This window comes from Diadema antillarum, unplaced genomic scaffold (assembly GCF_040938485.1).
Source record: "Diadema antillarum isolate AM-2024a unplaced genomic scaffold, OU_Dant_1.0 seq00001638_RagTag, whole genome shotgun sequence".
Lineage (NCBI taxonomy): Eukaryota > Metazoa > Echinodermata > Echinoidea > Diadematoida > Diadematidae > Diadema > Diadema antillarum.
This window is the reverse complement of record NW_027272344.1, coordinates 330,004-344,929: the sequence shown is the minus strand read 5'-3', so window position 1 is coordinate 344,929 and position 14,926 is coordinate 330,004. Positions and strand designations below refer to the sequence as shown.

General features: G+C 38.9%; 1 protein-coding gene across 1 annotated transcript in view; it reads left to right on the top strand.

The window, feature by feature from the left end:
- Nucleotides 1-14,926, top strand: part of LOC139711295 (uncharacterized) — a 190,100-nt gene that overhangs the window by 52,658 nt on the left and 122,516 nt on the right. Inside the window, exons 2-4 of the mRNA XM_071623200.1 lie at nucleotides 6,048-6,199; nucleotides 7,170-7,267; nucleotides 9,208-9,519. Coding sequence (XP_071479301.1) covers nucleotides 6,048-6,199; nucleotides 7,170-7,267; nucleotides 9,208-9,519 — 562 coding nt within the window. The remainder of the gene's footprint in view (nucleotides 1-6,047; nucleotides 6,200-7,169; nucleotides 7,268-9,207; nucleotides 9,520-14,926) is intronic.

Below are 14,926 nucleotides of genomic sequence, written 5' to 3'. Positions count from 1 at the left end.
AGTTTCGCAAATATTTCAGGAAACGGTCAATATGAATATGCAAATAGTGAAGTGATGATTATAATCCCCTCGCAACTTGCCTTATAGTTTGTACATGAAATTTTGAAATTTCCAGTTTTTCATTCAAATGCAAGTACATGTATGCTCCAGTTTCAAATTCTGATATATCACTTTAAAACTGATCATTATTCTGAAGTTATTGTTCCAGACATAACATCATGTGTTATACTTTTAATTATAATCAATAATTATTAATTATTTAAGCATTGAGAATTTAGGGTTTCTGGGATGAATACTGAACTAGGGCTTTCTATAGCTCAGTCTGTAGAGCACCGGGCTAGCATCCAGAGTCGAATCCCGATGGAATCTCATTTTCTTTGCTCAATTTCCACTTTTGATTATAGAAACATTTAATTTTTGTCATTTTTTGTACACGATCAATGATTTTGAGGTGATGACATCATCAGCTCTCTCATTTGCATATTCATATCAACTGCACAAGAACAGTTCTGCAGAAACTAACAAAACTTCACAATTACATTTGAAACTCGCCAAATTTTCATCCAATTCTGATCAAATTTATTACTATTGTGCTGGTATGAATTGACTCTTCTCAGACAAACATATAATTTGACTGGAATTCCTCTTTAAGATGCTCATTTTCAGTTTGTCAGAGAGAAGCAGTCTTCAGTCGCATTCGAGGCATTGTTGGCGAGTGGAGCTTGGAGGTATGCAGCTGAAATCTCTGCAAATGGCTGCCCCCTTTTCTCTCCCCCCCCCCCATTCTGTTGATAATGATGTAGTATTGATCGCCATTGTGGTATCACGTAATACATCTTGCCATTTCTCCACAAGGTCAGCTTTTCAAGGCACTGCCAACTTTATTGCTCCTCTTGGGGCTACCCTCCTTTCCGCCCTCAATCATTACCTGCGAGGCAAGAGATTGGCTTTCTAATGCCTTTTGCCATCAATACCCTTTATTTGGGAGTGTGGCATTTAGAGTTGGAAACCCTTTTCTCTGTGTTTGCTGTGGTGATGGTTGGTGTAACTACTCCAGAATTGCACATAGAGTGCATTGTGCGGGAATTGTTGCTTTGCGGGGAGGAATGGGCGATTATTTTCTTCAGAGCGGGGCTAATGCCGGTTGTTGTACAACGAGGGAATGGTATTTACACTCGGGAGACTTGATTTGTCATTGAAATGAGATCTTAGGCAAGTCTTTGTGATGTCCCCATCCCCACCTCCCCCACCCCCCTTCCATTCCAACTTTTTCCTTTGTCAGTGAGGTTGGCTTGCTGTATGTGAGAAAGTCAATGTATGTAGACTCTGTTAGACACACTACAGCAAAGGAATGCTAACGGTGGTCGCGTGTGGTAGACCTTTGAACAAAACCATCGTGCAGCTGACGTTCTCACTCCCTTATCTGTTAATGCAAAATTGCAATGAAAATGGAGAGCTATCTTCACTGACGAATCATTATAGGCCTTGTGAGCTGGAAATGCCAATGGAAGGATATGATATTAGGACGCTAGGACGTCATGTGATTTGTTTAGTTGTGGGATTCATTTTTTATCTATCAGTTGAATACACATATTCAAAGATTTGTTCAGAGATTTGATACTTTACCCATCATGAAGCAGTCAAGAGCCAGGAAATAGATGTGGGAATTTGCGACTAACACTAACAGTAAAAGTATAGTTGTGCCTTTATATTTCAGTCATATAAAAGAAAAAAGGAACTACAAAGAAACTAGAAATGAAATACACTATCACAGACATGCATTCAAATTAGTTTGGCACCAAAACAGTTGTCCTTTACACTCCTTTGCCCAGGCAGATGTTGGTATTCTTTTGCATGCTTGGTCTCTGATGCCTGTTGTTTTTGTCATTTGGCTCACTTTTCTTCCAATCAAAATGGTCCAGAATGCACATGAGGAGTCTTTGCCGCTAACCATCCAGACCAAATTTCCGACAGCTTCTTCTTAGTCTGGTGATAACTCATTAACCCAACCATAAATAGTAGGACTTCAAACAAACAATAAATTGGTTTTGTACGTGATTGCTAAAATTTTGGAATACAAACTTGTCTGTTCAAAGAGACTAGACAGATAATGTGGACCAGTGCACTTGCTTTTCTCTGTTGGTAAAGGCAACAGGTGCAGACCGAACGATCAATATCACATCATGAATTCAGTATGAGTGATATTAGATGCGTCTGGCCATGGGCGATATATAGAAAGTGTACAAGCCTGTGAAGGATTGAATATATTTAGCATGTTCTCAGTAACGAAGGTTGTTCTTGGTTTGGAATTTGTCCTTCTACATAAAATCATTTGTTGTTTATATTATGTGATCTGATTTAGATTTAATGGAATTTGGTGTTATGGTGTATAAGATAATCAGCATCTGTAGCACTGCTATAATGTAACAACGTGGTAAGAAGATACTTTACCTATTTTTATTCTATTTATTTTGTCTCTACAATGTGAAATGGATCAAGACATCTTCGAAACATCTCATCTCATGCTGGCTGAACTTTCATGTGGTATATCAGAGTCATCTCTTCTTGGAAAAGTATTTCCTCAATGCACCCTGATAAATCACTGGTTATCCAATGCGACTCTTGTCTTTTCTGTGCTTAGTTTGTTTTCAGCTGCCCAATTCTCTCCCTTGATATGCTTCATCTCGTCTCATTTGCGCCCAATACCGACCCCGTTCACCATCATCTGCGCACCCTGATGTCCTCCCCTATACTGACATGCCATCACTGGCGCTCCAACCAAAGTCGCGCAGATTTCCAATTGTGGCCCATAAATCATCACTTTCATCCAGCACTGACTGGCCGGGCAATAAATAAAATTCCAGATTTCAGTTTTCATAACACGGGTCGAGCAAATAAGCAGGCAGAAATACCTTTGGGGGAGACAACTACACATCATGTCCGAGTGACAAACGGTGTCGGCGTATTGGAGATGACCTTTCTAGTATCTTTGACTGAGGGGTACTTCTGCCGCGAAAGTCGCTAGGAGATGGCAGGGCCGGTGCCGGCAAGACTTCTGTATTGGAATTGATTGGATTGCATTATGCCCTAAGCATGACGAATATGGCACTCACTTTTCGCAAATGGAAAAGTATCATCTCGCTGTTCTTTGAATTCCAGCAGAATTATGAATATTTCTGCTGCTTGCATCTTCAGTGACATGTGTGTGTATAGGCAGAGTATATGTGGATCAGAACTGTTGCTGTTTTATTTTGTTGTTTTTTACAAGTAGGGACAAAAACTATGTGTTACCTCGTATTTGGCAAAGGAACTAGCCGGATATTTCGCCACATTTCTGTTATTGTGGGTCTGTAAGCATGCACGGAACTACATATCTTTGCTTACAAAGTCATCATCTTTTTTGTTTGCGATGATTTGCTTTGTATGATTTTGCTCTGTTCGAGTTGTACCTAAACACAGAGCCAATTTTCCCTTTAAGGTTTGTGTAATGAGAGCACAGTCTCATGCGAAGCAGAAATACAATGTATATATACATGTACACTGTGGCTTTGTTGGAGTAGCAGGTGCTTCTGTGTGAATTTCACCAGCCTTCTCAGTGTTGGAGGGAAACTGTATTGATCAATGCGATGCAATATCTGGGGCAACAGTCGACAGAAAAAGAAACCTTGATTGCAATCCCAGTGACTCGGCACTGTCTACCTGCCACAGTATAGAGGCATGGTATAACAATAATGGTGATTCAACTTGAAAAGTTTGCAAACTTTGCCGACTGAGCAGCATAATGATGTTCACATAGATAAAATTCATTAAAATTATACAGTCACCATCAAGATATTTGTGATCTAGTTCAACATGCCTATGAAACTTATTCTTAGATAAAAAAAAATGACTACTGTGAAGGGGAAATATTGATTAGCATCAACCGTATCGCTCACAGATTTTTGCTCTCATTTTCAATAGCATTTTCTTCACATCTTCTCTTGTGCAAAGTATCAGAGACATTGATAGCATGTGGGGCCATGTAGCTCAGGTTTTCAAGTGCTGTAACGCATCTTTTAGTATGTCTTTAAAGCTCAGCAATTAAAAGTAAGGTAATGTCATTATTACTGGTAGTAAAAAACCCTAGTGCAGGGCTTAACACTAACTTTTTTTTCTCTCTCGTGGCCCAAACGGGACATGAGAGTCTTTAAATATGATATTTTGATGGGCCAAAAAGAAAAGGTAATGACCTGAAAGCAAAGCAAACACAACAATACATTTTGAGTTGCTGAATCGGGCCACCAAAAGATAAGCATTTTGGAAATTTTGTGGCCTGACATCAATTTTTAGTGGCCCAGAACCACCGGGCCACCGTTAATATCGAGCCCTGTCTCAAGGCTTCCATGAAATTTCCTGGAGATTTTGACCAAATTGAAAAGAAGAGATTTATTGACTCCAGCAGTATGGAGAGGCATGTTGTGTGAGACTATTCAATCACTGCTCACTTTTTAATAAACGCTGTACTTTACTGATTCGGGGGAGTCATGATTCTGTGGGACTGAGCATGCAGAATCTGGTGCAGTTGACCATTCACAAATTGATGATTGACCATGCCGAGATCTGCTCTTCTCCAAGGTTATCGAGGGCAGGGTAGGAGATGAGCTACTGTGATGATGAGGAGGAGCTAGGGCAGGTGCAGTTGGAGACTGGGCTTTTTAATATGGACACTGCATTTATGCAGTGCATCATGGGGCATATGCATACACAAGAATTTGTGGCTTGTTGATTCATGATACAAAAAGAATGTTTATTTGGTGCCATTCACACAAGGGTGGGGGGGGGGGGGGGATCTCTCAACTTCAATCAAAACCCTTTGGCCCGAATTCACGAAGGTGGTACAAATGAAACCATGGTTTAAACCATAGACAAAAACCATGGAGTGCCAAGTGTCGCACGGAATATTTTGTTATGAAATTGGTCATTTCGTCAATTATTATTTTGTGGACCAAATGTTCATTTAGTTACAAAATATTGTCATTACGTTACAAAATAATCATTTCATCGACGACATGACTGGTTTCGTAACGAAATATTCCATGCATCACTTGGCGCTCCATGGTCTTTGTCCATGGTTTAAACCATGGTTTCATTTTTTTTGTACCACCTTCGTGAATTCGGGCCTATAAATCTCCAAACTGGGCATGCCCAAAGAATCACCGGAGATTACGACCTCGGGCACCTTTACCCTGGATTTTAAGGGGTATGTTGAATCATGGGATTAAAAAGAAAAAACAAACAATCAGTTCTTACTCAAATGGCACTCACAAACACTGTGCAAGGGAGATTATTGTGAGGATTTCGAAATATAAAGATGAACTAATTTTTGTTTCATGATGCGGAATCACAGTCATTATTTTTTGTTCCATTCTCACACATTAATTGACATTGTTTTGTATTGCATTTTGAGTTTTTGTTTAAATACAATATAAACTTTTTTTAGGGATGTGTGAATCACAATGGGCCTCCTTGCATCAATGATGTTAATCTGCCATCTAAATACTATGATCAGTTAAGGGGATAAAGAACGATTTGTAATGCATTGTAATGACTCCAGTGTGTAGGAATGATTGATAATGCATATCTGCAAAACACTCATCGTACCTTTACTAGACTTGTTCAAGTAACTTTCTAGTAATTTTCATTTTCCCTTACAAAGAAGATCATTTTGGGACTTATTGCAATGGAAAGCAAGTGCCTACTGAACTAGAAACCACTCATGTGTCACCTGCCAGTTGTACAATGTTCTGTTACAAATTTGACTTCACGCATGCCATTGAGATTACAACTAAGATGCACAATTTGTATGCATAGATACATGTGAGTGGTGACCTAGAATTTATAATCAGAGCAAAGGACGGTTGGTAGACAAAAAAGAAAGTAGAGAAAGGGTCTATCTATAGCTGCCCTTGAAAGCTGTGTGCTGTCTATAGCCTGAAGACCCATAGATCCAGAGCTTCCTAACACTGACTGGTATGCTCTAATTACTGTCCCTATTTATATCAAAACAGATCAACCCGGGGAGCAAGGCGGCCAGGGCTCAGCTTCATGTCGGCGACATCGTAGAGACGTTGAATGGTGTCAGGACCGGGGACCTAGCGCTCACGCAGGCTCAGAAGCTGCTACACAACAAAGTAAATGATCTACAACTCACAATTAATAGGTGAGTATGTGTGTTTGTTTGTTTCCCCAGCAGTACTGCTTCTGTATGGAATGACTCTCTTTAGATTCATAACAACTAACACTGGGTAGCTTACTGTAAAATATGACATATATTCATGTGAGTATTAATATTTCATGCGCAGTTGGGTGAAATTAATTTCATATTTTTAATTCCAACTTGGAATCAAAGAGATATAACATATGATTCCATAGTACATGCTAAACAGTAATTGCATGTTTATATTTTTGTGCTAGTTTCAAGTCAGGTGAAATGTGTGATACTGTAAAAGTGGTTTCTTTCGCGTACAGAAACTTTAACTGTTTCCAACGGTGCTGACTTTTTCGTGTGTGTTTAAATTCGCGGTCGGTAAAAATAGCGTTGTAACAAATGACGAGTTAAAAACATTTTCGCGTGATGTTAAATTCGCGGTTCAATCTCAAAGTGCGAAAAGCGCGAAAATAAAACCACAGCGAAAGAAACCACTTTTACAGTAGTTTTTATTCTCAGGGTAGTTTTTATTTTGCTTGCTGCATTGCAATGAGCTAAGGCCAATGATTCTGTCTTCTCATTAAAAGTCGATATAAAACCAAATCACTTTGTCAAGTAGAAATGCTGGGAGCTATAAATTGCCCCAAAGCAAGACACTACTTGGTATGTCACTAGGTATTGGAACTCCTAATCAACAATGCCAACATGGACATATATACTTGAGCAACCTTCTGATCTCCAGACAGGCATCTTATCCACTAGACCACCGAGCCTCCACCTGACAGCCAGTGCTATTTTTAGATTCAAAATGACCTTGAAAATGGTATGGAATTGCTCTTGAAATTGAAATTATATAGATAATCACTTTTTTTCCCCAAAGAGTTTCAAGAATTGCTGTAATGATCATCAGCTCTCCTTGAGAAATGAGGCATTATTAAAGTTGACGCGATCGTTCCTCGATTCCTACCACCCTCTGCCGCAGGAAACAGCAACCAGTGAACGGATCGCTGCATCCAGAAGGCAAGATGTCATCCCAGTCCAGCCTCATCGTCACAAATGATTCGGGCTTCTCCGGCACAGGTGAGAGATATTGGCGTCCGGGATCGGCAGACACGACCAGTAAGAGTCCGCAGAGCAGTCGCTTGCGATAACATCGTTGTATTGACAGAGAACGTGGAGAGAGAGGACAGATTGTTAAAGAGAGTTGTATTGTACAAGCTGAAATTTTCACGTACAGATGTTTTTGTCAATCGCTACTTGTCTGACATTTTCATGTGTTGTTCATTTTGCAGCTATAAGGGTCTAGTAATCATTACCTCACCTTTCACAACCTGAATAAGAATGGGTAACAAGTGACAATACGAGCACTGAATGTTTTTTACTCAGTGATTCACTGTTCGTAAACCAGTAGTTTGTTCTGCATTCGAAGTACTGTACTAGCGTGTTGTTGTGCCCCAGATATCACTACGGCATAGCCCTAGCAACATGCTGTAAAAACCTACAATAGTTATTGACTAGTCTTAGTGTGATCCAGCACTGGCATGGCTAGATTTAAAAAGGAGAAAGATCCTTTTTGTTGGTTGTTGTTTTCACGCTTTGTTATTTTCGAGGTTCAAAGTGGGTTCTCAAAATTCCCAAAAATTTCAGCTTGTACAGTTTGTTATTGAAATATAACTTGTCTTGTCTGGGATGTAGATATGAAAAGGCTGTGATCGTGATGAAAGGTTTGTAAGTATCATCAATCTCTAAGAGAACCCTATTTGTTGACTCCCTGCCCAAATGTATTTTGCCAGGATTATTGTGCTTGTCAGAGAGGGGCATGATAAGCTACCCACAACCTGAAACCCAGTTTATGATGACAGTTTTTTTTTTTAATCGCACATTATGTTGTGCGTCATTAATCTTTGAATTGCATGTTTTAGGACCCACTGCAGTTATTATTGCACTTGGATATTGGGATATATGAGAAATAACACCTATATGTACTGTTATGTCTGTGTTGCAAGACACACCATGATGTCTGTGTGAAACCAAGTTTGGTAACTCCACATGTTTTTACACTGGTTCAAGCTGCCTTGATTTTTGTGACAAGCAGAATAGGAGTATGTTCTAGAACCCCTCCTCTACATAAGTGAAATCTATGAATACCAAGAGAATGCTCAAAGAATTGGCGGACAGTCACATCACGAGAGTTCCTGACCCAGGGAATTTTGTGACTGTGATTTCTTTTCAGCATATAGATAATGCATTGTAAACTTTGAATGAATTACCCACATTGTTCCAGCATCTTGTACAGGTGAGGTATCAGCATGCACAGGGCAGCATACTAGACTATGAATTTGAGATATGCTATCTGAAACAACAGTAACAGTAAAAACAGAAAAACAACAGCGACACTCCTAATTATGCTCAAGAGTACAGGAGGCCCAGCATCAATTTCTTTTCATACCCCATTTGGTGACCTCCGGTAAGTCTGGTAGGCCACACCCATGAGATTCTCTGCTTTCCCCCACAGGAACCTCCCTGAGATATTAAACTTTAGCGATCCATCATTTAATATCCTGTGGATATTTAGGAAGTGGTCCAAGGCAGAATGACACCAATACCAACTTCTCCAAAACTACGATGAACTACCTCAATCTAAATTTGATTTGTATTGTATACCAGAGTTGACTTCACATGACTCATTATCAAATCTTTTCACCTTAATACATAGATAATTTGTGTGAAACCATAGCAAAACCTATTGAAAATCGTAGACTACATGCAGTATGGAAATAGATGCCAGAATATTTTGATTTATGGTTTAGGTATGTCTTCAGCAGTGATGTAATTATATTTATTCTATATTTAGAGATCATGAATTTGCTTTGTTTTTCTGAAGTGTTTACCTTGTCTTTGATTTGTTTGTTTGTGTGTCCTATTTTGGATGGTTGAGTCTCCAAGATCTCATTTGTCAAGGCTATCTATAGGCAGCACAGCCAAAGCGTTGGACTTTCGTAAAACTGTTTCAACCTCAGGTAGTCAAAGCCTAGACCGCAAACCTTCCCAGGAAGACGGGGTCATTCAACTCGATGGCGTGACCTTGCAAGGATTTGACCCAGGAAGTGTTCAGGTGGTGCGGACAACCACGACAAAGGTCACAAAGGTCACTCGTAGTCGGTCCCCATCTCCAGTCACAGTCCGCCGACTGTCAAGCGATGGCTCCCCTCACCTCGCGCGCCCAGGTCCTGGGCGCATACGCATGCGCATCACTCCAACAGGGCATGATTCCGAGTCTGAGATAAGTGAGGCGCCCTCTTTTGCCTCGTATTACTCAACTGGGAGCAAAGGTCAGTGTGCAGGTCTCACTGTATGAAATGCTTTGATCTGCGGGCTCTTTCCAGTCTTGATAAATCCCATCTTCCAACTAGCCTGAGATTTTGCCCCTCGACAACACCCCTGTATTGTGAATGGTTGATCCCTACGTACCACGCTTCATCCCCTCCTTAGCGATTTTTAGGATGCCGTGATTTTTTAACAAATTGTGAATTGAAAAGGGAAGTTGCATGTCAGCTGGCTACTTGCTTCTTGGATTGATGGCAGAATGCACTCCCTGTGATTCTGGGCACATGACATCACCTTTGACCCATCAGACCCAGCAGGATTTTGTGCTTCACAGTAGCTCGTGGTACGTCACGCAGTCCCTTGCACTCACTTTGCATCTCACCAAATTTGCTGCGGAGATAGCATTATGACACACCTTTAGAGGAAGGCAACGCTTCTTTTCACAAGACTCTACATCATTCATGGCTGTGATAGTCTTGATCAAGACTGAAATGCTGCAAGTAAACATGCTTCGTTCTTGATTTAAAAAAAAATAGATTTGACAAACAATACTCATGAGAGATCATCCCATCACGCATCATCATGGTTGCAGTGCTGCTCTCATTTTCATAAAAGTCAACCATTTGTATCCATTTCTATAAAACAGAAGAACTCTAAGTATGGCAGCATTTTCGACTACACATATGTTTGATTTGAGGCAAACTTAATGGATTGAATGAAATCATTTGTCTTGAATGCAGACCTGAAAATACCATTTTACAAAACAAGAGCCATTGCATTTCTGATATAAAAAACACAACATTGCAATATATATCTTATGAGTTTTTGTTTTGATTTGTTTTATGACTAGGTGATATGCTATCTTGCACACTCAGAAATCACTCTTTCCTAGGTTTAAGTAGCTAGGCACACAAACAAGTTGTTGTGCACCAACACAAATAATAGCTGCACCTGCTTTTGTGAGATATTGTCATGCACATGACAGATATACACTGAGTGCAAAAAAAAATGTATCAAGATTAGTTGAAAATAATCCTGACCATAGCTAAGGTGATATGTGACCCCCCAGCTCAAAACCCACATGATATTACACCGGCTTTTAAGTAATTGTTTGGTATTTCTCTTTTTTGATGGTACTGTTGCACACGTGCCTACACATACACATACAAAAAAAAAGCTTTCTTATATTAAAGCAGTATTCGTTTGATGTGAAAACATGAGAATGATTTCTCAATTCCCAACAGAAGGTATATGGGTTCTCCACACAACCAAAACAGTAGATAATTGTTGAAAAAAAACCCAACAAAATGGTTATCAAAATACATATTTACTATACTTAATTGCTATACTTTAGTAAAGTGTTTGTAGGAACAGGTGTATCCAATTTTATGACAAGTCTTTTAAAGAAAGAATAGTGGGATTAGTAACATGATGGACAAGTTACATTCGATGTATGGCATTCTGCATAAAAGAACTGAAGCTACTTCACAATACGTGCTTCATTTCTTGTAATAAGTTGAAGAATCAAAGAAGGATCCATGAAGTCCTTTAGAGGGAGAATTAGCAAAAAATGAACAAACAAACAAACAAAAAGCAACCACTAAGCTCAGACAAATAAACCAATGCAAAACAAAACAAACAAAAGCAAAAGATGACAGAACTAAAATAGAACCTGATTAATATGCACATTCTATTTCTTCTTTTGCGGCATTCAAATCTGGGTTCGAATTTGTTGCAGTAGATCACGCCTTGTATCGTCTGCTTTGTAGCATGAAGGATAGCATGTAGCCAATTGAGTCATTTTATATGAGTTTGATAAATGGGCTATGCTCTGGCAGTAAAAAGGCTTGAGCCTATTCCACACGCTGGCGACGATAAATGGAATTAATTTCATTGTATCATCCAGCCATCTTGCAGATGCATCAAAGGTATCAACCTTCAAGCGTATTACCCTGCGAGTTTTTCTCTCTTCTCTTTTTTCCCCTACCATTTATATCTCTCCTCTCTTTTTTTTCCCTCTCTTTCTGTACCAGGCCATGCTAATGATTGTTCCAATCTGAAAGGGGGGGGGGGGGGGGGGGGAGTATTCATATAATGCTTGTCTTTGTTGGATATGGCAAAGAATGACATATATTTTGAACAAATTGCCCCGTTCTTGAATGGAACCCACCCCCCTCTTCAGAATGAAAAGATGTGCAGTGTCGTGTATATTTAATGCTTTTCCCACCTGAATGGGAGTGATAACCCAGAAAGTGTACTTTGAGAACTTTGTGTGAGGGGTTGAGGGAGATATTTGTAAACATGTTTGGACCTCCCTTTGATGCACCTTTGGGTAATTCAAATATTTGAATAACTTTGTAATAAAGGTGTTATCATGGAGTGGAATTTGACAGGAGGTAGCAGTTTTTGAAGTGAAGTAGTACAAACATAAATTTTAAGGTGTGGTAGTTGTTGAGTGTCAAATACTGTACATGTTTATGCCATATATATTTTGCAGGGCTTTATTTTTATGAATTTTGTAAGGTGGAGGCTATATTCACAAATTTGCGCTACATGAAAATATTCAATCTGATTCTCACATGAAAGTGATGTGCACACTTTCATTTCTTCATCCATTGATGTTTTCTACAAATTTAGCCACTCACGAAATTGTTGGGAAGTCCAGATTCAGGAAAATTTTACTTGCTGTAGATATATGGCATATTGACAGAAATGATAGAGCACTTGATGTACGTGTAGGTGTAGCAATGCTGCATGTGGTCATCAGAAATCTGTCAGCTCTTTGGAGTACGCTTAATTTATGGCATGGAAGTATGAATTGCAATTGATACTTGAAAGTTGTTTGGATACAACAACTTTTCAAGCCGCCGTGAGAGAGTGCTGATCAGGGTTGAAGACTGCGCATGCTAGTACAAGTATAGTGAAAATAACAAGAGTGGTATATGGAGTTTAATAAGCTTTGTTCGTGACCCTAAAATTGTTGTTGGCCCTTTTTAGGGAATCTGACCATACTTTAGTCTGGTAAAGCTGTAGGTTGCACGATTTATGTAAAGTTTCCCAAAGCTAAAGTAGTAAACCCCAGCCCACGAGAACCATGACTCTGCGTGACAGCAAGTTTCATAACATGTTCAACAACTCTTATACATTTACATAAGTATTCTATTGCTGTACAAGCAGACATTATACAGTTGAGGATGGGGAACAATCTGGCTTAATTTTGCTCTGTATTTTGTATATCAATTCCTAGTACCAGTACACAATAGTCCTGTTTGCCCCATGTGATCACGATCATATCCAGTTAATCCTGAGCTTTACTCAAATTTGGTTGACTTGTTTACTGCCAACATTTGTTTCCACTCTTTAGTCAGTGGAGAAATATTTCTCAAAGATGAAGTTTTATATATCTGCACCTAGACAAAAATTGTAGAATAGTATCAGTGTCACCTTTTTAAGAAAATGACATTGGCAATGGCAGTCTTAGTATACCAATAGAACCATATCATATCGTCTGTTGAGAATAAGAAAGGGTTTTAAGTTGTCTTGAACACTATGGGTTTTGTGGCAACTTAATGCCCTTATCATTCTCAACCGACGATATGAAGCAGCACTTGTAATCAAGTTGTGCATGTGTGCGTCAAGCACAGACATTTCCTGATAAATCTTGTGAGTCACTTTTGTTATGTCTCATTTGAACTGTCCAATCAGGACATCCCCTCACTGGTCGTCCACCAATCCCGCCCAGGATGAGACGCCTACATGGTATCCAATGTAGAGTGATATTTTGGAGTGACCCCCATCCAGATGAATGATTATATACCCAAATTATTACATCCTGAGAACATAATTATATACCCTTGTGAAAGACCTAAAATTTAATGTATGATCATTCTGGTTTTACATTATATGGCATGGCTTACCCTCCCTTGCCCTGTCCATATACTATGAAATCTGGATCAAAATGGACATTCCAGAATGATAGATTTCGCAAGGGTAGTTTCCATGGTAGTAATTATTTTAAGTTTCTTATTTGTTTCATTTTATACTTTACTGTGCAGTGACAGGAATTTAACAATCTTCACAACTTACTGGCCCCTTGGAACCAGAAGTTGGCATAGCCCATGGTTGATATAGGAAACCATTGACCATAGTCTTGGAAGATGAAATTAGCCCTTTTCATAAATTTCATCTGAGTTTTGGGCTCTTTTATGTAGGGGGAAAGAATCATGAACTGCAATCAATTTTTAATTTAAAGAAATTTATTAGATTGATACATATTTACCACTGCTGAATTGCAAAGGTTAATTATTAGTTTTCATCTTCCTTTGAACATTACCACAATTTTCTTCCTGGTTCATTGCATACTGGTAGTTTGAGGTACTTTTCTCTTTTTTTTTCCACAAAAGAGTATGTTTGAGCCTGAAGTGATTTTTTTTTTTTGCTTGCCATGGCCAAATAAACCCATTCAAGGCAAGCCTTAATACTTCTCCCTTACAAGATAAATTTAGCAAGACAAATACAGTAATTTAATTCTCTACACCAAGATGTTTGTAGAAAAGAAACATTCAATTTATGATAGATGGAAAATGTCACCCCAAAAATTCAATGAAGTAACATTTGAATAAGTCCATATTCAGTATGTTTATCCTAGATGTAGATGCCTCCAAGCCCAGAGTGGATACCATGCTCACAATAGAGTTACATGAATATGATAGCATGATTCAAATCTAAGTCACATGAAATCTGTGTATGATGGTTATATCATCCATGCAATGCAAATACTTCTATAGATGCCATCCCCTGATCACCACTAACAACAATCAAGGATTGCTCTATGGTAGTGGCCATTCCTCCCCCCTCCCATTGATTTTGCATAGTTATCACAAAAGATGTTGATTTAAAACACTCCAATATACAACAACATTTATATATGGCAATATATCTACTGACTTTGCAAAAAAAAAACAAACAAAGAAGAAAATCTTGGATCTTTTCATAAATTTCCCTTTGAGCTTTCTCAAAATATGTCATAACCATTTGTATGAAGGTAAAGGAGAATCTATGCTTGGGAAAAAAAAAATTGTCATCGTCAGTAGGAATGCCGGTGTGATTTTAGAGACTTTGTTAGGGATGGCTTCTGCCTTAATTGCTGTGCAATGATTTAGTCAACTGTGCATTATAGATAGCAGGCAAGGGAATATGTCTTGAATTATCTCTGGGTTGCCATGACGATGGTATGACAGTGCAGAGATAGTGCAACTGATGGTGCCTCAATGAATTGTACAGGTGCTTGTCTGTGTCTTTCAAGTGGATATGAAAAATTAAAATGTCAACCTGTAGGCATCAGATAGGTGAATATTGCGGACTTATATAATTTCTGTATTCACCAAAGGCGATGTTGCTTCAAAGAAATAT